Genomic DNA, 27655 nt, shown 5'->3' with positions numbered 1-27655 from the left:
CACCCAAAAGAAAAATGTAGTTTTCACATGACGAAAACTGGTTCTGGCTTCCAAATAATTTCATTGCAGTCATTTCTTGGGAACTATTATCGCTGTGTGTGATAAATCAGTTTCTGTTTCTTCCTCATAACCTGATTATATTTGATCGACTGTTGCCTAAATGATCCTTTTTACCGACTTGAAATACCTGTAAATGGGCGACACAACCAGAAAAGTGCAGTTTTCACGCGATTAAGTGATTCCAGCTGCCAATAAGACTGGAATATTTGACTGTTGAGTTTATTTCCTCCTTAAAATGACATGTTATTGTCTTTCTAGTTCTTTTTGGTTGAAAAATCTGTAAATGTCCATGACAACGAAAATGATTCCACCTGCAACAATCTGTCCTCGTCCTTTCACGTGCCGAAAAGTGATTCCAGCTGCCAACATTATTATAAAATAATCATTTATTTACTTTTTTTCTTTAAAATAACTTCATTTCATGGTAGAAGGTTCTATTTAACCAACGAAAAAAACATTCCTCCTCCAACCCTGTGCCGTTTTTGTCTTTCCAAAAACTGCCAAAATAAAACAATTACAGCTCTTGACCTGATTTAATGTTTCAAGGTTATATTTGATTGATTGTTGCACAATCCGTCCCATTTACCTCTTGAGATACCTGTAAATGGGCTGTAATTGCAGCTATTGTGGTAATTCCGTCTTGGAAACAGACACCGGGTACCGAGACCTTGACCTAGTGAACACAGACTAAACCCTCTTTAAGACAGAATGAGACGAAAGGTGAGGTTTAAATATTCAACTGTAGTTTTGTGTTTTAATATTTTGTCATTGTTGCCTTTTATGTTGTTTTCTCGCCTCTGTGGTGAAATGCTGCGCCTGTTGTGTCTCCATGGTTACATAAGTTTGTCGGTGAGCGTGTGTTATGGCTCACTAATCACTACTTTACACTTATATAATGGCTTTAAATGACAGTGGCATTCCCGTGTGACGTTTTCCAGCTGCTTTGAATTTGTACAGTAACGTTACCGCGTCATAACATGAGATAAAAAATAAGCAAAGGCATTTAAATGCACGTCTTTTTTCCCTCCATTGTTAAAGAAGGTATGTGGAATTCTCTCATGTCATTTTTGCTCTCAAAAATCCAACAAATAAACAGCATTAAAGGAAATCTTCATAATCTCTTTGCTGGAGGCTGAGCAGTTTCTGGGAAGGATTTAAATGGATTATGTGATGTGAAATTTTGTCAAACACAGAACAGTAATCCGACCTTCAGTGATGTTTTTGTGGCTCAAAGATCATAAAAAACCCCAATATTTTCTTTTTCCAGTCACGTTTATTCAGGTTTTTACTCAAATAAAACTGCGAAATGAAGCTTAGCACAAAACTGCTTCGTCTGCATTTATGTTGACCCTGAAACAACACGTTTTAAATATTTAAATGTTGATTTACTCGTTTGAGAAACAAACGATGAACATTGATAGATGAGTTGGACTAACTTAAAGGTTTTATTGGTGTGACTTGAATATTTATAACCATAAATATGTTTGTGAAAGTTTTCAAAATCACCTTTTAAAATAAAAAAGTTTAGTTTCCAATTTGCATTGACGCTGTTATTCTTTGTTTCTACAGCAGCCTGTAAAAGCAGAAGCTTCGTGGTTGAAAAGTGACTTCATAAATGAAGACAAGGCGCAGGTTCGGATCCCAGTTTGACTGAGATGTGTGTGCGGAGTTTGCGTGTATCTCCAGTTTCCTCCCACTGTCCAAAAACATGCAGATTCAGTTAAGTGGACACTCTAAATAAAGACCATACCCTGTGATGGACTGGTGACCTTTCACCCCGTGTGAGCTGGGATTAGCTCCACCCCTCTGTGACCTTCATATGGAGGAAAAAGATGGTAGAAAATAAGTTTATTTATCTCATTTTACTTATCTTCTTTAGTTTAAATGAACTCTATTATTTTGTGTTTCACCAATGGAAGATACAAAGAAGTACAACAGTGGTTCAGTGGTAGAGCGAGTTGTCTTGACCTTTGACCCATTTTGATTGGCACATTGTGTGTTTATTTTTTCAGCATTTTATTTGTAAAGTTTTGCGTGTGCTGGTCCCAAGAAGCCTGGATTAATACGTCTGGCACAAAAATCTCTGCCAAATCAAATACGTGGATTATCTGCTGTGGCGACCTCTAGAGAGGCAGACACCGAAAGACAACCTCGCCCCCAAAAAAGTTTCCTCTGAGTTTTGACAGTACAACAGGGAAAATACAATATTATAATAATATAAACTTGCTAATTCCACACATATCACACTTGAATTAATGAAATGAATAAACATCTCATCGCTTCTTCCGCTCTGACCAAATCTAAACCAACTTTACCTGCTTGTGTTTCTCACGTCGCTGGTATTTGTCGGGACCATGACTCATGTTTCATCATCGAGGCGTCTCAGCGTGTGTGCGGGTACTTTGGTTTAGGTAAGAGAAGAGGACGTTTTGTTGAAACATGAGCACGGCTCCAGGTATTCCCTCACTCCCTCACTCCCTCACTCCCTCACTGACGTGTCGGCCTTCAGGGCGGAGGAGTGAAAGCACAGGTGTTTGAAGAAGAGAGTTCCTGTATCTCTTTGTTATTTGTCCTTTATCAAGTGGCCTTTCACTGTGTTTTTCTTTTCCTCCCTCAGAAAATACATCCTATCTTTTTTGTTGCGTGAACGTTTTCGTTGCATAACTCAGCGCTGATTATCAACGACACTCGATAAGAGACCAAACCACATCGTGTTTGATAATTCCTCCTTATCGTAAAGTCAATACACTTACACTTATTGACATTAAATAACCATTAGTTATACATTGTGTGTGTGTATCTATATATATATATATATATATATATATATACCAATATGTCGAAGCTCTTTAACTGAAATGATATTTTAAATGCTAAAATAGTGTTAAATGTTCTTTTTAAATTGTTTTACAAAAAAAACTGAAAAATAATCAAAGCACATTATCATTTCTTGATTAAGACGTCAAATTATAGTTATTTATGTAGTTTTAGTGGTTGAATGTTATGCAAGTTTTTGAAAGAATTGTAAAATTAGTTTTCTTGTTTTTATGACAGGCTCTAATTATGTTAAATAATAAATATTTTGTGGCACATTTCACTGAGAAAAGTCCAAATAAGGTTTTTCTAAATCTTAGAATTTAAACGTTATGTCAATACAATTTTAAATATAAACAAACTGTCGGTGCAGTCATGTGATTTCACACTGACACTGTTTACTGTCGTGTTGCCCAGCAACATGTCCATGCTGCACACAGGAAGTGATTTGTTTCATGACGAGTCAGACTGAGGTATCTGAGGCGATGTACTTGTAAAGTGAGACGCCTGCAAACAGGTCGGAGTTTGACTATAAAGAACACAAAGAAGCGTCCAAAGAAAAAGGTTCAGATTCTGATTTTTGCGCTTAGAATTCTGAGATTATAGTCTGAATTATGATTTATTAAATCTCAGAATTCTGACTTCCTCAGACAGTTTCCCATAGATTTCAGTCAGAATTCTGAGATTAAAGTCAGAATATTCAGGGTTTTTTGATTTTGTGGCCCTAATCCTCTTCCGTAATGTATACATTCCAAAAAAAACCCCAGCTAAATCTTGTTTACCTGCTGGAGCTGCAAGAAAGAAACCAGAGTTCACTCAAATGGGAGTCAGTGGGCGTTTCAGATTTGCATATTCATCCTGTGAATAGAACGAATACCCAAGGTTCGAGTCAGTCCTTCACAGATTATCTCTTCACTCCCACGGCGAGCAAATCCTCCCTGGCACGACAAACTCATTAAAAAGTTCAAACCGTTGGACCTGCCCTGAGTTTAAACAAAGACAGGAATGTGAAAGAGTTAATCGGCCGCATTCTTCTTCGCTTCATGTAAGTGTTTTAATTAGAAGGCTTGTAGTAAAGGGACTCCCTTCACTCACTCGCCGGCCCTGTAGGGTTTGGTGCAGGTATTCCCTCATGACGCACTCGACGGGATTATTTACTATTTCCATGGCGTGTGATTGTCACTGAGTTACTGGGATTACCATAACATTTCACCACAGATGCAGACATGACTGACGACTCCCTGATCTTGTCTTTTGGCAAGAAAATAAACTAACTTGATCATTTATTTGTTTAAGTGCAGGTAAAGGCAACAAAAACAAATGTTGAATTAAAACCAGATACATCAGTTAAACATGGCTGCCAGTGGAGATTGAAGGAAAAACTAGCCATTTGACAATAGACTCATCTCATAAAATCTACACCAACAACCTATGATATCTGAAATTCATGTTTCCTGCTTTAAGTTGCCGCTAGACAAACTTTTCCAACTAAAAATTGAAGTTTTATGCCACTTTGTTGACCCTGCACCAAATCCCTTAGAGAAAATCATCAATTTTACACCGCGACACAGAGGAGTTGTTGATCCACTGCTGCCTCCATCACTTTGTTCTAATCTATTATTTTGTGACTTCTGTGTTAGAAAACCATCATTCTGATTTACCTAAGTGACAAAAATCGACCAAACATGGCAGTAATAGAGCAGCAGCTCCTGTAGCCCTGCAGGCTAAAAGCGCAGATTTTCTCTATGGACTTTGGTGTGGGAGAGAAAGCAGGTTTTAAAACTTCTGTTTCTGAACATCGATATAAAGCAGCATAAGGTGAGTCTTATTTAAAAGCATTAAACACACATTTATATACACTGCATAAAAACCTGATTAATCAGCTAAGTGTTCTATTACTCTAGACTTTGTCCAGTAATTTTAAGGTTCTCTCACTGTCGCTGCCAAAAGATGAGCGCAAATGTACTTTTAAAGGTTTACAAGCTCCTTATCAGACCCTGCGCGGTTTCTGTATCCAGTCCTGAGATTAAAGTCCAGCAGTAGTCAGCAACTCTTTCTCGGCTCAGCTCTGAAGTTTGCCGAGGTGGAATGCAGCTGAATAGAGATTTTATTTGCTACCTCGTCAAACCCGGCGCATCGACCACAAGGTCACCAGCAGCTCTGAGGGGGAAAAACGGACACTTTATCTGATATGGGTGATAATGGCTGAAAATAAAAAAACAAACAGACTCTGGATCGTTTAAACCCTCTGTATAATCTGAAAACAATCAAACTGATTTAGATTTAGGTACGGAAGAGGATTAGGGCCACATGTAAAAATCATTTTGACTTTTTTCCTCAGAATTCTGACTTTTTCGCCTTAGGATTCCAACTTTGTCCCTTAGAATTCTGAGATTATAGTCAGAATTCTGACTTTTTTTTCCTCAGAATTCTGACTTTTTGCCTTAGAATTCTGACATTTTCTCTCAAATTTTAAGATTAAAGACTTTTGCATTTTTTAATCCTCTTCCGTAACGCCCCCCTTTATTTGTACACTTGTTAAACTGAGATGATCTTCATGTAAAGTATGTTGTAAGTGTTTAGTGTTGATATTTCCCACAGTCTCACAGTCAGTGAAGGCACCACAGTTCTCCACAGTGGGCGTGAACGTCTCACAGTAAAAGCTCCTGCACGCGCCGCTTCAGTCTCAGTGTTCAGCACAGTGACAGTGGACTTCACACCTGACTGATCACTAATTAACCGATCACTAACTGACTGATCGATCATCTCTCAGTGTCCGGTCTCCAGCGCTTCTCTCTGCTCCACCATGCCGTCTCTGCGACACTCTTACACGGTCACTGTTCCGGAGGAGACGCCGGTCTCCTTCCACCTGAACAAACCCAAGAGTCCGTCTCTGTCCCGGTCCATGCTGGTGTCCACCTTCATGGGACTGATCATCAACCAGGCCAAGGTGAGTGAGTGAGTGAGTGAGTGAGTGAATTCTGCACGCTTTAGTATTGTTTATTATGATACGATACAAACTTTGTACATGTGGTAGAATAGAATATAAATCCTTAATCTTAATCTGCACCATGAAACTAAAAGTGCTTCGTCACAATCCAGCAGAAATACAGCAATAATTGTGCCTTTAACAACATAATAAAAGACTAGAAAAATTTAAATAATTATACTTAAATACTTAAAATATGACTGCTACCTGTATTACACTGTAAAAACTAAAAGAAAATGCATGCATATTCACTTTACTGCTTTCCACTCAACATTACTGGTTCATTTATAGTCAACAAAATGTATAAAACAGTTTACAATGTAATTTAAAAAATAAGAGTATTAATTATTCTTTATATTTTCTGCTATTTTGTAATTATCGTAAAAACTCGCCAACATACAAGTTCAACTTTCTTGCATACTTGTTATTAATCATTCTAAATCCCTGCGATATATAAAGAAAATGTTGACTTTACATGCCTTATAAGAGCGTGTATGTTGCATGAACGTAGAAAACAACACTTCTTATGTACAATAACAGCATAGAAATGTGTTAAAATATATATAAATGATACGCATTGATGCGTATTTGACAAAATAACGATGCAAATTCAACGTCATCTGCAGTTTGTGAAGGAAAACTAGTTGGGTTTTTTTAGAAAAAGAAGAAAATCTAAAAACTTTATTCATTTAAAATCGACCTTTATGACCTTATCGGCCCATGATGTGAAAGACTGTGTGTGTGTGTGTGTGTGTGTGTTACATAACAGAAGTAAGGAATGTGTTCACTGTCACTGTATCATCTGTGCAATACAGTGTGTTAATACACAGCTGCTGCCTTCTGTGCGTATGTGTGTGTGTGTGTGAATGAGGTCACAGCTGGTGTCACAGCGCTCTAATATTATTGGTGTCCACACACTTTCTTTTCACGTCACCCGTGGGCTCGTGTTTACACACTAACTTTTCCCCTCAAGTCAGAAATGAATTCTGCTTGAATTTTTCTGTCAAAAAAAAGATATATGGGCTGTGTAATAGGCATGGGATGTTTTTAAAGTTTTATTTAAAAAATAATTGTAGTTCAGGATGTTATTGTGATATTTGGGCGGGGAAAAAAACTGCTTTAAAATTGCTTTAAATTGCATGGAAAATACTTGCATGCAAACAAAGCTAAAATTAACTCAGTTAAATTGCGAATTACATTGTGAATGTAAAAGTTAAGCTTTAAATTATTCTGACTCTGTCTTTCGCCTCAGCCAACAGGTGTGTTAATGGTAGATTAAGCCCTTAATTATTTCACTAAGCCCTTTATTATGAGTTGTTTTGTCCATAAAATGAAAAAAAGGTATTTTTATCCCTCAAATGTCCTGTTTTGTCAAAAAAAATCTAAGTAATTCCCTGTTATTGTGCATTTTAAAGTGCATTTTTTGAATGTTATCTTTATAGTGTGTCGCAGCTTCCCCTGCACGCTATCACACATCAGAGATTTCATATTTAATTACTGTTGCTATGGGAGTGGCATCGCTGGCATCGCTGGCATTGCTGGCGCCACGTGTGTTTGCGGGACTGTTGCGTCTCTGAAAGTCATGTGACCTGGCGTTAATGGCGCAAGCAGCAGAGGAACTCAATGTTCTGTTCTGTTCCGTCTCTGAAGTCTTTGCCAGACAGCGGAGCCATGGACGTGTTCTCGTCCACACACACACACACACACACACACACACACACACACACACACACAGATTACCTGAACGCATCGCTTGCTTGCTTTTTGGAAAGCTAATAATAAATTATTGCATGGTGCCCGAGTCCGAGTCCTGCCAACAACTCCTGCTGGTCATTTTTTTTTTCAGCAGAGCAGTGGACTGGCACTGAGGCCAGATGGTCACCTTCAAGATCATTTCAGTCACACTGACTGTTAATCACGTTAAAAAATATGCTTTAAAATGGCTCTAAAAGTCACTTAATCTCAAAAATGTGGTGTTATTTTTTGTAATATTCCTAACGTGAAACAGGCGGCGCCGCCTGTCTCCACTCTAGGGCTGAACAATTACTTAAAATTGTATTAAAATTGCAATATTGCCAACTGCAATTTAAAAAAACTTTTGTTGGAGGTGCAATATTTCTTAAGTAGAATAGACTTTTCTTTAACTAGGGAAAATACAGTCCAAATCCTAAAATTTGGCTTATAGAAAAGCCAAAATGTGTGTGCAAATGACCATTTTTTTAATCAAATATTGTCCTGAACTATACACGTCACATTCTACAGGCTCAGTAATGACATACAAATGGCCATTCCCTCTCTTCTAGCTCTACTCTATGTTAATTGATTTCCTAAAAACCTTGAGATAAAAAGAAAACTAGTGAAATACTCCAGAATATGTCACAAAATGTTGTGGATTGGGGGGGCGGAGCTTGGACCAGAGGGCGGGGCAAAATAGTTGCACGTACTGCTGTTGAGAGAGAATTTATTGCGATTATTGTCAAAATCTGCCCTAAATCAAGACAGCGGGAACATTCTTTTTATATGAAGTCATTGCAGGCTCCTCGTGGTGGCACTTCTAAATAAATCACCAGGACTGTATGTTGGCAAGATCATTATCTAAACATTTACATCAAACTCCCCTGAATTCACTGAAATTAAATTCTGTTTAGTGCAAGATAAAAGGAAAAAGTGTCCACACACCAGTTAATTCGGGAGCACGAAGAGGTGTTTTTGGACAGATGTTGTCACATTTAGCGTTTCTTTAAAAATAATAAATCTGCTGAGAAAAATAGCAGAAATGTCGTTAAACTCATAAATAAAAGAGGAACGTCTGCTTTATTTTTTTCCCTTGCCTAGCAACAAGAAAATAAACCAAAACAGGGAAAACTCAGAGGATCGGAGGACGTCTGCAGGCTGCTGACGCTGCTGCTCGGTTTACAGTGTGTGTGTGTGTGTGTGTGTTTGCGTGCGTGTGTGCCCTCATTTATCGCTCCCTCGGCGCGGCGTTGCCTCAACGCGTTTACCTCCACCTGCAGCTCCCCGGTCGTCAGCAGAGGCGTCGACGCACGACACTGCTGACTCGCTCCTCTGAGTCATCATGTTACACAGTTACCGCGTTCACTCATTCACCGGCCATGAGCTGCAGCAGCAGCAGCAGCAGCAGGTCACAGGTCAACACGGGCCCTCCTGTTAAATATCCAGATGACATTTTGTTACATAACGCTGAAATATCCATGTGCTCAGCACTAAAATATATAACCGCGTGATAAAAAAAGTGACAAACCTCCCACTTTTATTGTAGTTTAATGCAGTAAAATGACTCTGAGGCAGATAAAGCGCACAGTAAATCCACTGTAGATACCGTATGTGTCCGTTTGTGTGTTTTTATTGCTGCAGAATGGATGGAAAGTACAGAAAAATCACTGAATTATCATTTTGGTTCCTTTTTTTGTTCCTGTGAGTTCCTTCTTTAAGGGGAAATTGTCTTTTTCAGGTTTTGTATAGTTTTAAAACGTCTTACACGAAACGTCTTTTACTGTTTTTTTCAGTATATTTCATTAAAATGACTCAAAATAAATTTAGCTTTGTTTGCAAATTGTGATTTTGACATAAAACCATGGTTAAAATGAAATGTTTTCATGCAATCAGTTGTTTTCACAAATATTAGTCCATAAAATATAGTCAAATGGTCCTTAAATGTCCTCTTTTGTTCCAAAAAAACAAAGAAATTCACTTTATTGTCATAGAGAAGCAAAGAAACCAGAGCATATTCACATTTAATCGACCGAAACCTCAAGGTAAATAGTTAATTGAATAATAATTGACCAGGTTATTGATTAATGCAGCCTTACATGAGGTGAAAATGGACATGTGAGACCCGTCCATGTCTCCAAACCTCAGACACAAACCTGTCCCGAGATCTCGACCTTTTAATCATTAATAATTCATCCGTTTGTGGAGGAACGTCCTCTTTCAGGTCACTCACAGGTCATGTACTGTCGAGGCCGTAGTTCAGCTGCGAGGACAGGTCTGTCCCTGTGCGCGGTAACCATAGCAACCAAAGGCTTTGCTCTTCTGCTTAAAAACCTGACTGAGTTATCGTTAAAAACAGCCAAAACTGGTCTTTAACTGACGTATTAGTGAAGGTTTTTGCAAATATTTGCTCCAAAAGTCCTAATCTAACCTAAAAGTCCTTACTAGAGCTCAGAAATGTAAAGTTTTCACATATAAATGGAAATTTAAGACAAAACAATTGGCTGAAGAAGTTCTCATTTTATCTCAATGGTCATATCTCGTACTGTTTATGCTTGATTTTGTTTTTTTAAAACACGGCAAATGTTGACATGAAAAACGCTATTTCTCAAATTAAATTGCCAAATTATTCAGCTGTCAAACCAACCAAACTGTGTTTGTAAAAGTGGATTTATCTAATGAATCAAACTGTGGCATCGAGGAGTTGTAACGTAGGACGTGTGCGACATCGTGTCGCGTCAGAATGATTCCAGGAATCTCTGGGTGGTCACCAGATCACTCAGAGCGTCTGAACCCGAGAACATCAGCACCGTCTGCATCACATGCTGCTGGCGACGGTTGTTGAATAAATACTGCACGGTCGTCCCATCTGAGGCCTGCTCACTGCTGAGGGATGTGTGGACACCGTGTCACCACCGCGCGGCTCTGAATGCGAATGGTTTTTAAAACCGCATTTTCAAACGACGTCAGAAAAGGTTTACTGACGAGTCAAACCAAGTGGGCAAAACGGTATCATTTCTGTTTGTGGACAATCAGTTCCAACCGTTTCCAATGTTTTCTGACCTTTTTACGGAAAATGTTCAATATTGGGAGCCCTAGTTAATTGTGTATTTGTGTTTTCTTAGGACTTTTTTTACAAGTAGTCACCGTTCAACTCCGACAAATGCTTAAGTATCTTCTCTTTTTGTCTTTGTCCAGAACAAGAGTTCTCAAGGCCTGGTTGGGTTGAAGAACCTGGGAAACACGGTCAGTGTTCTTACCTCGCTGCACTTTGACTCCGCCCATGGAGTCCACCTGTTCAGTTTGGTAAAAACGTGTGGTTATTTGTTTTACAGTGCTTCATGAACTCCATCCTGCAATGTCTGAGCAACACTCCAGAGCTGCGGGACTACTGCCTGAGAAACGTCCACCGCACGGACATCAACACGAACCCCGGCAAGACAAAGACCGGCCTCATGGAAGGTAGAGACCAGGCGTTATCGTCTTCGTGTGAAACATGAGTCACTTTTATGGACACATATTTTCAGTTTTATGAGTTTTAAACCATTTCTTTACACGCCTCATTAAAAGGGGTTGAGTCTCAGATGATCAGAGTCTTAAAAACTCAAACCAAATCAGATTAAACGATACTTTTAACATCCGCTCTCAGCCACGTATACTGGAACTGAGGGTCAGGGAACGTTTAGGCTCAATCTCGTGTGTCCGATTAACCGTAACCCCAATCTGGGCGTCTTTGGACTGTGGGAGAAAGTAGCGTCGGTGCAGACGTGCAAAAAAGAAAAAGCCCTGATCAAGCTGGAATTCGGATTTACTGCTGCACCATCACGCCAACCTCTATTTTAAGATCAGTAAATAAAAAGGGGGAAAAGGAGAAATTTTAGAGGCTTTGTTTGCTCAGCATAATCTCAGCAGTCATTAGTTACCGACTCTTAAAACTCGTGTTTTTCACAACAAAAAGCTGTATTTTATTTTCTCCAGAGATCCTTTGCAGATGCTTTGTGTGTGTCGGTAAAAGTCGATACAGACATTCTCCTGCCAGCCCCCTAGAATAATCTCCAGTTCATATCTGATGTGGCCTGAATCCTCCAGAGATTCCCCTGATCTCGTGACCCAGACACTTTGTACCTGCCGTAAAGTCCAGGGGGGAATTCTCCAGACCCAAATCTCTGGACCATAAAGGATTAAAATCCTTTATGTTCTCCTTGTGTGCGTGTGTGGGTTTTCTCCGGTTTCCCTTACACAGTCCAAAAACCTGCAGATTAGGGGATTAAGCAAATTGAAAAACCTTAATTGACCGTAGGTGTGAGTGTGAGAGTGAAGGGTGCCTGTCCAGGGTGTAACATTGAACTTTTGCCCTCTGCCTGTCAATTGAGTGAAAGTCATAATCCGTTAATAATCTCTTTTCGTCCAGAGTTTGCCAAACTGACTCAGCGCCTGTGGACGTCCGTGAAGTACGAGGCCGTCAGTCCCTCCGACTTCAGGAACCAGATCCAGAAATACGCTCCCAAGTTTGTGGGCTGCAAGTAAGTCGTCCCCCGTCTCCCTCACTTAAACGTGCTTCTCGTTAAAATGTTATATTTTATTTTTTATTATTATATTTGTTTTATCGCTGACGCGTCTCCGTCCGTCTGTCCCTCTAAAGTCAGCAGGACGCCCAGGAGTTCCTGCGCATGTTACTCGACGGTCTCCACAGCGAGGTGAACAGGGTGACGGTGCGTCCCAAGGTGTTGGCCGATGACCTCCACCACCTCTCGTAAGTCGGCACGCAGACCGCCAGCGCCCCCTGCTGCACGTCTCACGACTCTGCCACGAGATTGATTCAATCCGGTCTCTTTTGTTTCCGCAGGGATGACGAAAAAGGAAACTGGATGTGGAACAAGTACTTGGAGAGAGAGGACAGCAAAGTCGTCGGTACGTGGTGTTTGCTGCATATAATTATGTCAAACTTGACTTTTATTTGTATTCATTTTAAATCTAATTCACCGCGCTGGGTTTGTGCCTCCAGATTTATTCGTCGGGCAGCTGAAAAGTTCCCTGACCTGCTCCGTGTGTGGCTTCCGCTCCACAGTGTTCGATCCGTTCTGGGATCTGTCGATACCGATCGCACAGGTGAGCGCGCGGAGCCTGCGTCAATGTTGTGTGGAGTTGGTCCTGTGAAGTCTTTTTCCTTTTATTGACTGAACAAACGCATTCCACAGAAAAGCTCTGGGGACGTGAAGCTCAAAGACTGTTTGAGGCTCTTTACAAAAGAAGACGTGCTGGACGGAGACGAGAGGCCGGTAAGTCGCCTCGTGTGAACCCGCCAAAGATGCACAACTGGTATATATGAAGTGTACAGCAGTCTCAGCGATTCTTTCTTTCTTTCTTTCTTACTTTCAGACGTGCAACAACTGCAAAACCAGGAGGAAATGCACCAAACGATTTAGCATCCAGAAGTTCCCCCAGATCCTCGTGCTTCGTATCCTTTTCTTTGCGCCTTTTGTGATGACAAATGCTTGTTAGGCCTCAGGGCAATCATTGGAATACTTGGAAATTAAACACTTTCATCCCAGAGTGCAGTTGAAAGATATAGCAACACTTTTTCACTTACATTTTTTACATGTTTGTGTAGGAAATCAAGGTCCATGAAGGCAGCATATATGGATCCTTGCCCATCTTTGGTTAGAAAAACAACCCAAATAGACTGTAGATATAAGAATACACAAGAAAAACACATGGTGGTTTCTGCAGAAGTTTCCAAATACAGTTATTTGCCTGCTAAGGGGTTAACAAGGATGGCCATGTGAGGAGTAGCAGCAGCGGTGTTTCATGTGTAGCTTCATTTTAGTATTTTACTTGGAAAAACGATGCATTTTAAATCAGAATTTTTAAAAGGAATGGATCAAAAGTTCCTTTTGTGTCACTTCTACGAACTCGGAGACCAAACGCTGCAGCGTTCCCGTATCACAGCACAACTTGTGCAAGTATTTACTGTTGCATTTGTCACGGCATCCGTCCTCGGCGGGGTTCTTCTCATGCCGCCACGCCCCTGCACAGCCCTCCTTCGGGATCACTGAGTGCAGGATTACGCGTGGACGTAGCCACGTGTGTGTCAAGCGCCGAGGCCCGCAGCTCACACACACATTCATGACGCAAGAGTCAACGAGAGACGCCGATGGCAAAACCTGTTTGCTGACGTTTTGAGCCGAGACATGTCTTCACACACCCTTGCACGCTAAAGGTTGGCTGGAAGCTTCACACTCGCTGCCCAAAGGGTGCAAACAAATCATGATTACAGGAAAAATAAGAATTTACTGGCTGGAGTGTGGATAAATAAGCTTAGCGAATAACACGAGTTAGTGAGCGAGTTATATTTGCGTCAGTAACGCTGTTGTATGTCGACAAAACCCAACTTATTTTTATTTTAGAGCAAGCGAACACTGATAAAAAAACATACTTATGTGTTTAAAATTCATTTTACAACATTGTTTGTTGGTTATTTGGCTTTTTTAGCATTTTCCATGCAAACTACTGCAAATAACATGGTTTCAAACACAGACCAAAAAACTCACTAGTTTACATCAGCTCACACTTCTAGGTGATCAGGTGCGTCGCTACAGGCAATTGCCCGGGGGCCCTGAAGAAAAATGGGCCCCCCACCTCAAGAACAGCTGATAACTTTATTTATTTGACTTTATTTATCAGTGGATACTCATGTAGATGTAGTGTCTGGTTGTGTGACTCATCAAGGATGTGCAGTAAGGAATACTTAAATATGAGGCCTATTTTAAGTATAAGTTTAAGGGGGATTATGTGTGCAGTCCAGATGCCTGTAAATGCAGTTTTGGTTCCTTGACCGAACTTCTCCTCTCAGACCTGAAGCGTTTCTCAGACTCCAACGTCCGAGCCAGCAAACTCTCCACGTACGTGAACTTCCCGCTCAAAGACCTCGACATGCGGGAGTTTGGCTGCGGGAGCGGCGGTAAGTACCCGGCGACGATGAGGACGATTGATGTAGTTTGGCCGTGTGTTTGCAAGGCCCCTCTGTGTCGAGGCGTGTCCTGACCAAAAAAACAATGTGTCCTGTCCAACAGAGCGTGTCCTGTACAACCTGTACGCAGTGTCCAACCACAGCGGGAACACTCTGGGAGGTCATTACACAGCGTACTGCAAGAACGCCACGCTCGGGGAGTGGTACAGCTACAACGACACCAGGTACCAGCTCTCATCTGCTCTCACTGTCAAACAGTCAGACACTGCGCTTCATGCCGTAGGTGTGTCCACTTAATGCAGCGTGAACACACTTCTGGGTGGAGTAGTGTACCCGTGTGTTGGGAGTGACTGTGACAGAATGTACAGTATTATGTGAATCATCAGAAAAAAATCCTGCCTTTGAACTTTTGTCCTCTGAAGAATGAACAATGCCAAGCCAATAAGAGTAGCTTCTCTTCGTATGGTAGAACACAAAACTATGAATATAAGAAGATACAAGAACAATAAAACTACTTATAAGAATTAAGAACTAAAACTATTTCGTCTGGTTGATGTCATGTGGCCCTCCAAGTGATGTCAACATATTTATGTATGTTTTTTTTTTGTTTTTATTAATTAATAGATGTATTTTGCTTCATAAACATTTTTTTTAAATTGTGCTCTGTATAGAATAGCACTTTTATTTTGAAATTTCTTGAACCATCATGATTGAGACTGCAATATCATGATGGAATAAGACCAGATGCTCAGTGGCCCCCAGGTCATTTGAGTTTGACCTCTGCAAGTAGTGAATATGCATAAACCAGGTGTGGGAGCAGTGGGTGACCCTCTGCTTGCGAGCCCATTTCCCTTCCACTTAACCACGGGCTATCCTGTAAGAAAATAAAGAGGGGAAAAAATAGAAATACTCTGTGTTTTCACCAAATCACAAGATGTAAAGGTGTCTGCGTCCACCTCACATCTCCACGAACAAACCAAAACTTTTAGTCCTTTTTGTCAAAAAAACATGTTGTATTACTTTGTAAAATCAATCAAAACTTGTTCCTGTATTCGACAGCAGAAAACTGTCCTCTGCAGGGTTGCAATGTAATAAAGTACAAATACTTTGTTACTGTGTTGTAAAATTCACGTATCCATACTTTACTTTATTTGTATTTCTAGCAACATTTACGCCACTACATTTCTATCTATGTACAAGTATGTTACCAGAAAACGACTTTGGTAGAAGCTGAAGTCACGTTTTTATAATATTACTTAAGTAAAAGTCTTAAAGTATACAGTAATTGTCTGATATAAAATGTAAATGTAAAATGTGGGTTAAATTGTACTCAACAAAGTGTGTGTTTGTGTGTGTGTGTCTCCTGCAGGGTGAGCCCCATGTCCTCCAGTCAGGTCCGCACCAGCAATGCCTACATCCTCTTCTATGAGCTCTCCACCACCCCGCACAGCAAACACCAGACGAGTCGTCTGTAGTCTCCACTGTGGAGCCACCACTCACCCTGGGGGCCTTATTACAAAACGAGGTGGAGTCAGGCGCCACCTAGTGGAGAGAGAGAGAGAGAGTCCTGCCATTACAAACTGTGAAGATGAAGCACATGAAGAAGATAATGTTGCAGTGGAGAAAAGAAAAGCCCTTTAAAAAAGGGTGGATATGAAGACACTGAGTGGATCTGAACTGACGCTGAGAAGAGAAAAATATATAAAGATTCAGCTCCAGGTGTAGCTGTCAGTGATGGACTGAGAAAAGGATGTTGTTTTTTTGGAGTTTTTCATATCAAAAAAGGACATGTTACAGCTTTTCCTGGACCTGCTTATATTCTTGTCAATCGTGTGGATTTCATTTTCACTTTGATCACATCAAAACTCTGACTACGACATGTACTGTGTAATGTATTCTACCTAATATGATGCCATTTATTAAGTTACTTTTTTTTTTTTTTTTGACCCCAACTCTTAAATCTGTGCAAATAACAGACCAGAGCCGTGGGGGTGTTGTCAGTCTCCACACATGTTATATTTGTACAGTATTTATTGTAAGTGATGTAGGGGAATTTTGGAACAACACTGTGGGAAAAGCCAGTCATACCAAAGCTGCTGTGACAATAATCATCTACGCCTCAAAAAAAAAATCCAGTGTCAACTTTTGCTACATCACTTCTTTTTTTTCTTTGTTTTACTTTTTATTTATCCAGCCAAAAATAATAAAGGCTGGGGAAGAGTTGATGAGTGCAATAACAATAATAATAATAATAAAAAATAATATCCTGTGTGATAAATCATTGCTCATTATTATCAGTGATAATTTATATCAGAAAACCGGGACCACATTCAACAAATTAGACATAATAGAGAAATAAAGATCACATTTCTACACCTAAAGTACAGAAAAAACCTTAAATGGACCAGTATGTGAGAATTAGTGACATCTAGTGGTAAGAGTGCAGATTGAAACAAGTGGCGGGTGAACAAAAAAGGTTTATTCTGAGGCCAAAAAGTTTTATTTTAAAACATACTAACATAATTATGTGTAGTTTATTCAGTTTTTACCTGTCAACCTTTAAAATGTTACTCAGTGGACATTAACACTTCACATCTGCCATCATGATGGTTTAAATATCTGTATTATTTTCAATTTAATCTCTTTGTTGGCTTACACTAATTATTATTATTGTTTATCAGAGATTTTAAACAGTAAACAAGACTAATGACAGTTTAATGCAAAGGTTCCCATGTAGAACAACACTGACTTATCTATTATTCAATAATAATCAACATAATTATTCATAATGAATGAGATCATTTTTATTGCTGTTTTAGGCCCAGCGGCAATACCGCCAATGCCCACCAGAGGGCCACCACTTACTGTGAGAGGCTCTGTCCCGTTGATACTCATCTGAAAAAGGTGTTTTTTTCCACACTGCACCACTAGAGAGAGCTGTGTACAGGGGTCATGAGCTATGAGATTGTTTGTGTGCAGACAAACAGGATAAGTCCTCATGGACACCAAAACCTGGTCCTAGTGTTAGGCATTATAGCTGGTTATCATTAAGGTTAGTGATAACACTTTTGAATGGAAGTCTGTGCAGTGTTCTGAGAAGAAGACGTTGTGGGGACATTGTGGCAGTGTTTCCCAATCCTGGTCCTCGGGGACACACTGGACAAGGACCTTCCTCCCACACACCTGTGTTAAATACGTGGCTCGTTATCAGGCTTGTATTGACGAGCTGATTATTTGAATCAGGTGTGTTGTAGCAGGGCAAACATCTAAAACCTGCAGGGCGGTGAAGTTCCCAGGACCTGGACTGAGGGACCCTGGGTTCGAGTGTCGACAGGAAATGAATGTAAGTTGATGTAATGTCCTCTGAAGTCATGGAAACCAGACTCTCTGGCTTTAGAATGAACAGACAGCCTTGTATGTGAAACAACAGAGTCTGCACTCAAAAAAGTATTTATATCTCTCTCATTTCAGAAAAAAACATTTAATTCTCCTCTTCACAAATTCACACAGTTAAGACTCCTGCTACACACACACAAACACACATTTTTATATCTTAGTGAGGACACATCATTGGCATAATGCATTCCCTAGCCCCTTACCCTAACCTTAAAATCACAATTCAGTGCCCTTAGGCTTAGCCTTACCCTTACCCTCACCTTGACCCTTAGGGCCAGTTCTAATATTAGTCACACTCGTACCACTAAGCAGAAAAAAAATTATCATTTTAAAAGCAATTATAATAAATACTATTATATTAATGGGCCACACGGTGGTGTAGTGGTTAGCACTCTCGCCTTGCAGCGAGAAGACCCGGGTTCGAGCCCCGGTTGGAACAAGGGCCTTTCTGCATGGAGTTTGCATGTTCTCCCCGTGTGTGCGTGGGTTCTCTCCGGGTACTCCGGCTTCCTCCCACAGTCCAAAAACATGCAATGTGGCGATAGGTAAATTGGACACTCCAAATTGACCATAGGAGTGAGTGTGAGAGTGAATGGTTGTTTGTCTCTATCTGTGTGTGGCCCTGCGATGGACTGGCGAACTGTCCAGGGTGTACCCCGCCTATCGCCCGATGTAAATGAGATTGGCACAGCACCCCCCGCGACCCTCTGGCAGAGGATAAAGCGGTAGATGATGACTGACTGACTGACTATTATATTAATAAATATTATATATTATTTTATAGTCTAATTTCATCTGACCTAATAATCGATATCAAATACCTTTATTTTTAAGATTCTAACCCTTTAAATGCCCAGAAAGTATTAGTTATATTCAATGTAAAAATTGTATGTGTTGAGTGATATGTCAATGTGAAGGAGGGGGAATTGTGACAGTGCCATCTAGTGGAAATAGCATGTTTTTTCCCCCATATGCCAAATATCCCTAACCCTAACCCCAGATATAATAGAAATGCATGTATTATGTTTTAATGGAAGTGAAACCTGCAGTTTGAATGGGTTTCAATTGGACATTTTTTGCACTTAACAATATGAGTGTAACACTTATGTGTCCACAGTGTATTTTAGCCTTACCGTAAATAACATTAAATAAAAATACACAATCCGGACAAAATTCATGGCGTATGAACAAAATGATCAAAAGACAAAGAGTGAAAAGTGTGTAAAATATGTACCTAATACCAATACTAACCCTAACCCTGAAACCAGATCTAAAAAAAAAACCTTCAAAGCCCAGACAAAATATCCCAGCAAAGATAGGTTTTTTTTTTTTTTTTTGGACCTCACAAAGCTATAAATAAGTACACACACACACAGGTTTCTGTGGCTATTCTTTGTAAGACACTGCATTGACTTCCATTCATTGACTTCCAGACTAAATGTAGAGTTATCCCTCATCTTAACCATAAGCAGCTATGGTTATCTGCCTCATTAGGGCCAGGTCTTGGTCTCCATGAAGACTACTGGTCCTGAAGAGGTGACAAATACAAAAACACATACAGTACATGTCATGTATGCACACACACACCATATGGGCTAACAGTAATTTTCCTACATGTGTGGCAGCAGTGAGCACTCTCAGTGTTGACACTCCTCCATCTTTTGAGCACATCATAAAACTGAGTCTGACCGCTGTGGTCTAAAGTCCATCTTAAAACGCAGCTGGAGCATCATTCGTGCTGCAAAAGACCAGATTATCTGCTCACTTTATAGATTTATTTAAAAAAGAAAAAATAATACATAACCAGGTAAAAACATATGACATCATGGCTAATATTTTATCAAATGAAATTTGAACTTTTAATTCTTACACAGCATGTACAAACCCTTTTCTTTTTGTCTTTTTATTTAAATGCAGTAAAAACTAGAGCCTTCCCTTAAAGGTACAGTATGTAAAATGTAGCATGAAAACTCAGAACTGTTTAGTTTGTCCATTGTAGGCTACTGTAAAAACATGATGGTCCTAAATCCTGGCCCACCTTTTATCTGACGTTAGAGTGTTAATGTTTATTTTGTATTTTAATGCTTTTTCAGAACACCTTTAATCACCAGCCACACTGCTAACACTGTACTTAATAATAATAATACTTACTTTGTAATAACGACAGAGGTCAATGTCCTACACTCGATTTACATTCCTTCAATAGTTTGCAGTGAGTGACCATTATCACATTTGCAGCTAATGATATCTTATGTAAATATGCTATCAACTGACCTAATGATTAGGATTGAATGTCTGGATTAAATATCAACAGCACGACTAAACTCCGTTGATGAGATGTGGTCGAACGTTTGTATTTTCCTTTATTTTAAAATCTCTGTCAAATTGGAGAACGGAGCAAACACCGGTCTGTCTCAGATTAGACAGAAATCGTTAATATTTATCTGTACACACACATACAGATTACGCTGCAATCTCACTCATAAAAATGAACAAAGTAAAGCGGGGTTTTCCACAAAATTGCACCATGAACACCTGGACTTTAGCTGCTGGTATATGATGACAGTCATAATGACACAGATCACTAAGAAAGGCGAGACAAACATGTTTATTTTTAATTTTATATTTATTTATTAATGTGTCGTGAGTGGTTTCTCAGCTTCAGATACAGAGTTGGAGGAGTTAAAGCAGAGAAAGCGATATCAGCAGCTTTAAAATTACTTTATGAAGAGTTACTTTACAAACATTACATTAGAAAAAATAGAATTTCTAGTAAAAAATGTGGCCCATTAGTGTTAAAAAAAAAACAATGAACAAATCAAATAAGAACAACAATAAAAGATTTAATGAAGTCGTTTTAGCTTAATATACTTTATTTATTTACTTTATTTGTAGATTTACTAAATTTTATAAAATAAATCATATAACAATCTTTTTAAGGATTATTATTATTATTATTATTACCTGAGCAGATAACGTCCTGTTGTCTTCCTTCTGACCCGTGACACAAAAAAAACACGTACGTGCAGTTTTCATGGCAGCCATTTTGACAGGTCACTGTGGAGGGTGTGAGTCACCCGAGTGACGGCCCAGTTCCATTTCGCTTTATCAGATTCAGAGAGCGCGCAAACTTGATTTTTATCAGTGACGTCTGTCAAAATGTCCTCCATGGAAAAGGCCGTACTGAGCCTTTCAGACAACAGGATCCTTAATGAATCTGTTTTGACATCAAATACTTCATTTTCTTTAATGATCCTTCACCTATTTTAATTTAATTTGTCGTAGCGTGGGAAGTGGTCTCAGATCTTCCCGGTATACTTCAGAATGCCAAAGATACCGCCACCTGAAAAAAAGACAAGAGTTTTATTATTTATATTATATTACTATATTTATACTATTTTGAATACTTGGGGATGAACTGATACGATCATCGGTATCAGTCCAATACTGGTCAAAATCACTGGATCGGATATCGGACAAATGTTAGAATGTAAATAACCCTAACCCACTGCATATAAAGATGGGTGTGTTGAGTATTACCTTTTTTTTATTATAAAACCTTTTATTTCTGCCCTTTGTTTGCTTAATTTATCAAAACCAGTGTAGAAAAAAATAGTTTGTAATTGAAATAGTTGTCTGTACATCTAAAGGCTACCACAAAACAGACAATAGGAAATGTACACAAATGTAATACATTTAGATTTACATAAGCTTTGTACAGTACATTGATTTAGAAGCTACTTAATAAAAAGTAGGAGGAGCCGATCCATAAAAATGACTTTTCATCTCGATGACGTCTGGGGGGGAAAATAATGTTCAGTGGATCCTTGTTAATGGATAACATGGGGAAACATCCATTAATACCACCTGTGCTGACGACTTCCTCTTTCAACTAATTTTTCACAAGGTAAACGCTGTGTCATCTAAACTTGGTTGGAAGGGACGAGTTTGTTCGTCGAATTGATTATTTAGTTTCCTTGGTGCAACTGGGTTTCAAGAGTTTTGAAACCGTAAGCGTTCCTAATGTTTTGCACACTCTCGCTCTTCCACAAGACCCACTAAATCCCAGTGATTGTCAATCTCCCTTCTTTTTTCTTTGATAAGTCAGTGCATTGATTGAGATAATGAATTTCTCAAATGATGAATTTCTCGTCTCAATGGTTTCCAGGTTAAAATGCTCAGTCTCTCCTTGTTAATTGACAACAGAGTGATGTGTGATTGAGGAGGCAGGGATGAGGTGTCTGAACTGAACTGCACTCACCGATTAATGCCACGCCGGCCACGCTGCCGATGACGACGCCAGCTATCTCTCCAGGTGAAAGTCCTTGATCACCTTCCTCCACAGGCCCAGGGCTGGTCGTCTGTGCTTCAGTTGGGGCGGGGTTATTGGTTGTCTGACCGCTGGGCTGTTCAGATGGGTCGACGGGACCGGTTGTCTGACCGCTGGGCTGTTCAGATGGGTCGACGGGATTGCTTGTCGGACCGCTGGGCTGTTCAGATGGGTCGACGGGATTGCTTGTCGGACCGCTGGGCTGTTCAGATGGGTCGACGGGATTGCTTGTCGGACCGCTGGGCTGTTCAGATGGGTCAACGGGACCGGTTACTGTGGCAGCTGCAGTCGGTTTTAGTGTGGTTCCTGTTGTGTTGCAAAAACAAAAAGATAGAAAAGGGTCAAACAAGGAAAACCATTCATTAAAACAAATCATCAAATCATTTAAAAAAAGGTTTTAAATGCAAAACATTTAAGAGTGTTCTAGTTGCGCTGGTGGCGCTTTTCCATTATACAGTTCCAGCACTAATCCACACCCACGTTGAAGAGGAAAAACAAACGTGACTGATACCCAAACCGAGTAGAGTAGAGTAGAGTAGAGTAGAGTGGTGCTGGAACTGTATCATGGAAAAGCGCCAAAAGTGTGTTCAAGTTTTCGCACCACTTTAAAAGCCAGGTTTAATGTTAACAGTAAAGCAAGGTGTGCTAACTCGCCAGCTAACCCTTAACATTTGGAGATCCTTAATATTTGGGGATGATATTGCACACCATTTCAAAGTAAACGTGTTTGTTTTGATATAAAGTTCACAACAAAAACACATTTATGACGCATAATTAGTCTGTAAATAACACAAAAAACCATATGTATATTTATATAATTAAATGATGAAATTAATAATGTGATCAGTATAACCTAATGTTATTGTGAAAAATATTGTTTACCATTTTTTTTTGTCATTTTGGGGCAGTTTTCATTATAATTTTAATATAAATGTCAGGGAGCAGCTAAGACATAGGTTAAACTTTATTGTCCAGACTGTCTGTTAATGGGAACACGTCAGCGATAAGAAACCTAAACTTTGAACCAGTATAGCACGAGTTTGGCACCACAGTGACCATGAGTAACTCTTTTGACAAATACAATTGAAATTTATGACTGAGGCTATCGACCGAGAACAACGCACCAAACCCCATTTTTTTAAGTGTAACTACATAAAGATATAAAGACACACAATGTTCACAATAAACTGTTTTAATGAGGACATAATAATGATGTACCAACAAATGAAATGAAAGGTTGACTCACTTACAATAAATAAATAAAAAAGTTACAATAGAAATTTCATATTGAAAGTAAACCAAAGACTCAAATCTCCCACAGTTCAGTCCCTTATCTCACTTTATTGCTTTGAACAGGACGTCACACTGGTTTTCTTTCTTTTCCTTCTCAGATAGAGAAGGAAAAGAAAATGAGTTTGGTGTCATTTATTAACCTTCATTAATGATTCATTCTGCATTTAGAAGAGCAATGTGCTTCATTATTTGTAAAAAAAAAAAAAAAAAAATCAACATTAAAAATATGATTATTTCAATATCTCATGAATGAACAGATCCATAATTTATCCTTTTTTTAAAGAGTAAGACATTCATGGACATTTATTAAAGGAGTAAAAAGAAAGTAAATAGCTTTTATGGAATTAAAAATAATTATTAATTGAATTAATTACAGCTTGTAAACTATCTGTTGATGGAAATTTATGAAGTATTTTTACCTGCACAGAGGAAGAGAATCACGGCAATACAGATCAGTTTCATTGTGTAGGAGTTTCTTTTCAGGGGTTCAATCAGGGTGTGAAAGTTGCTCTGAAACACACAAACACATACATTCATTTAATGTATGTAATGTCCATACAACTACAAAACAATATTTGTCACTGCAACATTTGACCTTATCTAACTTTCCCTTTATGTGTAGCATCACTGTTGTCCTACCCAAATTTATCGCTAATGAAAAATAAACTATTACACAATCAATAAGTAATATTTGTCAGTATTACGCACAGTTTTTTCATATTTGTGACAATGTTAGTCTTCCTATTTACCACCACATCACTGTCACCATAAAAAAAACCATCGCACATGAAATATATACATAAAAGAAAGAAAAGGTGAAGGATTAATCCATACTATAAGAAAGATTCTTCCATAAATCCCTGTTGTATTCAAATGTTGGTGTAAAAGTAAAAGCTTGTCGTCGTCGTCGTCCCCCAGTATTGATCGTATAAATCAACACGAATAAAAGCAGCGTTACTCACCTGAGAGGCTTTCAGAAACGACTGTACGCTCGTCTCCAAAGAGGAGAAGATATGCTTTTTATGAGCCTTTATCACACCAGCCCATCACCTGCAGCCCTCCCATCTGAGCCTGTGTGTGTGTGTGTGTTTATTAACTGTAATCACAGAGCTATATTTGGTGTTTATGGCCTCAGTTTCTCTGTCTTTGTTTCATAAGAATTGAAAGCTAAGAGTCTTGGAGGAGAAGAAACTGATGATCATCCTTTGAAGAAAAAGACTTCTCCTTCTTGTCTTTCACAGGAGATCAAGCACCGACTGAACAGCCAAACCTGTACCTGGCAGTATTTTATAAGGTGATACAGGTAACACATGCAAAACATTCAGCAGGGCCATTTCAAGGGCCCCACATGGAGAGTGGGCCCTCGAGACCTTTTCCTGAGATCCATTTTAAAGAGCTAGTGTGTAAGAGTCGATGACATCCAATCAGGAGAGGTGTGTCATCACTAGTGTGTTGAAAAAAACAATGAAAGCAAGCAGGCTAAATAGATTTTTATACATCGTCTCCCTCTACTTCTGGTGGGGAGGAAACTTTGGTCCGGCAAAGCATGCAGGAGTAATCAGACTATCACATTATCCAGTTATGTTAGTCCGACTAAGACTAACTTGGTTTTAGTCGGACTAACGTGTTTACATGACATTAAAGAAACTGAACTATTGTCTAAAATCGGACTTTTAACATGCATGTAAACTGTTTGAACCAACAAGGACAGCTACCAAATTCAGGTATAGAGTAAAAAGTAAAGCCACCAGAAAAATTGTTTGAAAAAATCACAAATACAAAGATACCAGGTCATAGCAGCACTTACACGTGTTTTTTCTTTCTCCAAGTTTCCTTCCTGGCTTTGGCTTCCTGCCTCTTATTGTTCACCTTTATTTATTTATTGGCAGCTATAACCGTAAAACCCGACGTGACACGAAACACACAGCATGGGAATGAAATGTCTGCAGTCCCGTTGGGGTGCCCAGCTGTCCGTCGCCATAGCACAGTCGCAGGTCATTGGTGCGGAACGTGGCAAGTCAGAACCTGCAGCATCAGAAAACCCCATAGAACTGAAATAGTAAAGCATTTTTAATGAGTTAAAACAGAGTCCAGATAGTTACTGGTCCAGAGAAACACTGCTGTCGATATTTTAGTATATACACTATATATTCATAAGTAACTACCCACTATTGTACGTGTTGTATTTTATACATCATTTTATACATTTTGAACACAATCATGTGAATTCAAAATTATATGGCAGGTCTATAATGTATAGTAGATTAATTTAAATTGAATTGAGTCACTGTTTGTTAACACTGACCTGCACGTTCTGTCTTTGAATAGGAAGAATTCTGAAATTATTATCAATGAATGATTACACAAGACAAGTAAGCAGAGGTGTTAGCGCCTGTCGTCTACAGCCGCACCTATTGTTATCATTCTGCCATAATATGTTAGATGATATAAAAGGTAATAAAACCACAGCAGTGGGTCCAAGTTTCTACACTTTCCAAGCATTCTGTGTTTGTTTTATTCCATTTTTGTTTTTATTTGGCCTTTATATTAGAAATAAGACACAAACAGGCACATTGCTGCTTACAACACAGTTTATCATAACGAGGATTCAGTGGTGTAGTGAGGAAACTGTTCGTCCCTGACAAATTTGGGCATGAGGTAGTGACTCATTTAAAGCCGTATCTGTTTCACCTGATATCGTTTTGAACTGACACGTTTGGTAAATGAAATAAAACTTAATTTTATGCATGTTATTTAACACATGTTGACATATAAATTGACTAAAGGGTTGGGAAAGGTTCGGCACATTTGTTTAAGGACCCCAAGAGTAATCTCCTGCGACCCGTCTGTGGGTCCCGACCCAGTTATTGACTGTAGATTTGGGGGCCAAGCTGTTAAAAGCATTCTTTTAACACTATATAAATTAAAAAAAAGTGACTTCAATGTCATTTTCTGGTAAAATACTTAAGTACTCAAGTATTCCCTTTTAGATACTTTATACAAGACTGATTAACATGCTGTGTTAGCATGAGCCGCATGTTTGAGACCTCTTTTCTACGGTCTACAACTGTCACATCAACAAAGATACACATAGGTTCCAGATCACCAGCACAATTACCTTCAAAACAGAGCAAACATTATTCATATTTTAAATATTTACTTTGTTTTCGCATTAAACTTATTCACCTTCCTGGAAGATTCACCATCCTGGAAGATAATTCATCATTCCAGTCACACCTGAAGCACTGTGTGTGGATACAAGAAGGGAAAAAAAGAACATTTACATCTTTGATTAAGTGTCAATTTAATCAGCCAAAGCTTTCAGGAGAGTGAGAGGAACCTGTGACATTGAGGGCACCTTGAAAGGATCTATAAAAACGGCAGTTATCTGATTGGCCTTAATCGGATTCGCTGCTTTCCATTTGTCAGAAAATGAAAACTAACTCAACAACAATGGCCACAAGGCAACAATGACTCCTGAGGCAGAAAACTCTACAGAAGTGGATGTTGGCACGACTCAAGTTTATTACAAGTCTGTTATCTTCTGTCTGACGACGAGTCACAGTCATCTTCGTCACGATTATCTGAGGTGTACAATGAGTAAGTCACAGAGTAACAGTGATATCTAATCAGTGATTTGTCACGCAGTTTTATTTATAGATCACTCTTTTTTTCACTTTGAGTGGTCGATTCAAGCTGGCGTTCGGAGACGTTTAAAAACAATAGATACAGATTTAGATACATGGATAAAAGAAAGGTTGACTAACAGTTTTGGGTGAATGTGGAGTAGTTTGAAATAATAACATTCCATTTCTATCATCAGGAACCAAAGCCAACTATATCTCTGTGTCGTAAATTTTCCACAATAAACTGTTGTAATGACAACATGATGATTACTTGATTCCTCCGCCATTAAAATAATGTGCCACCAAAAATAAAACTCCGCCTCTTTCCTGCTATGGAAAGAAAAGTTGACTCAGTTTTAACAGTTTTGGGGCTAGAGTGGAATAATCTGATGAAAAGTCTATCAAAATACTGAAATTGTGTTGTTTGCAGCACACTATGACGTCGT

The 27655-nt window shown here is 39.2% G+C and overlaps 2 protein-coding genes across 2 annotated transcripts; one reads left to right on the top strand and one right to left on the bottom strand.

Annotated features, from left to right (window-relative positions):
• The first annotated feature begins 5560 nt into the window (after positions 1–5560).
• LOC131457951 (ubiquitin carboxyl-terminal hydrolase 2-like) lies at positions 5561–16842 on the top strand. Its single transcript, XM_058626500.1, has 12 exons — positions 5561–5824; positions 10793–10840; positions 10930–11056; positions 12006–12117; positions 12237–12347; positions 12441–12505; positions 12600–12703; positions 12793–12873; positions 12974–13052; positions 14448–14555; positions 14668–14788; positions 15934–16842. The coding sequence occupies exons 1-12, from the start codon at positions 5681–5683 to the stop codon at positions 16037–16039; spliced, it is 1206 nt and encodes a 401-aa protein (XP_058482483.1). The 5' UTR covers positions 5561–5680; the 3' UTR covers positions 16040–16842.
• A 3725-nt stretch (positions 16843–20567) lies between these two features.
• Positions 20568–24442, bottom strand: LOC131458490 (putative surface protein bspA-like). The gene is made up of 4 exons (XM_058627626.1): positions 24418–24442; positions 24003–24093; positions 22222–22596; positions 20568–21303 (listed from the first exon to the last, which is right to left on the bottom strand). Exons 2-4 carry the CDS (start codon positions 24043–24045, stop codon positions 21260–21262), a joined length of 462 nt encoding a protein of 153 aa, XP_058483609.1. The 5' UTR covers positions 24046–24093; positions 24418–24442; the 3' UTR covers positions 20568–21259.
• Positions 24443–27655: the final 3213 nt, after the last annotated feature.

This window comes from Solea solea, chromosome 4 (genome assembly GCF_958295425.1).
Source record: "Solea solea chromosome 4, fSolSol10.1, whole genome shotgun sequence".
Taxonomy (NCBI): Eukaryota; Metazoa; Chordata; class Actinopteri; order Pleuronectiformes; family Soleidae; genus Solea; species Solea solea.
This window is presented reverse-complemented; position numbering and strand designations above follow the sequence as displayed.

Coding starts and splice junctions, on each gene's coding strand:
- LOC131457951 (XM_058626500.1), top strand. CDS start 5,681: ATGCCGTCTCTGCGACACTCTTACACGGTCACTGTTCCGGAGGAGACG. Junction 12,506..12,599: donor AGAGGACAGCAAAGTCGTCG/GTACGTGGTGTT, acceptor TTGTGCCTCCAG/ATTTATTCGTCGGGCAGCTG. Junction 14,789..15,933: donor TACAGCTACAACGACACCAG/GTACCAGCTCTC, acceptor TGTCTCCTGCAG/GGTGAGCCCCATGTCCTCCA.
- LOC131458490 (XM_058627626.1), bottom strand. CDS start 24,045: ATGAAACTGATCTGTATTGCCGTGATTCTCTTCCTCTGTGCAG. Junction 22,597..24,002: donor GATTCTCTTCCTCTGTGCAG/GTAAAAATACTT, acceptor GCAACACAACAG/GAACCACACTAAAACCGACT. Junction 21,304..22,221: donor GGCCGGCGTGGCATTAATCG/GTGAGTGCAGTT, acceptor TCTTTTTTTCAG/GTGGCGGTATCTTTGGCATT.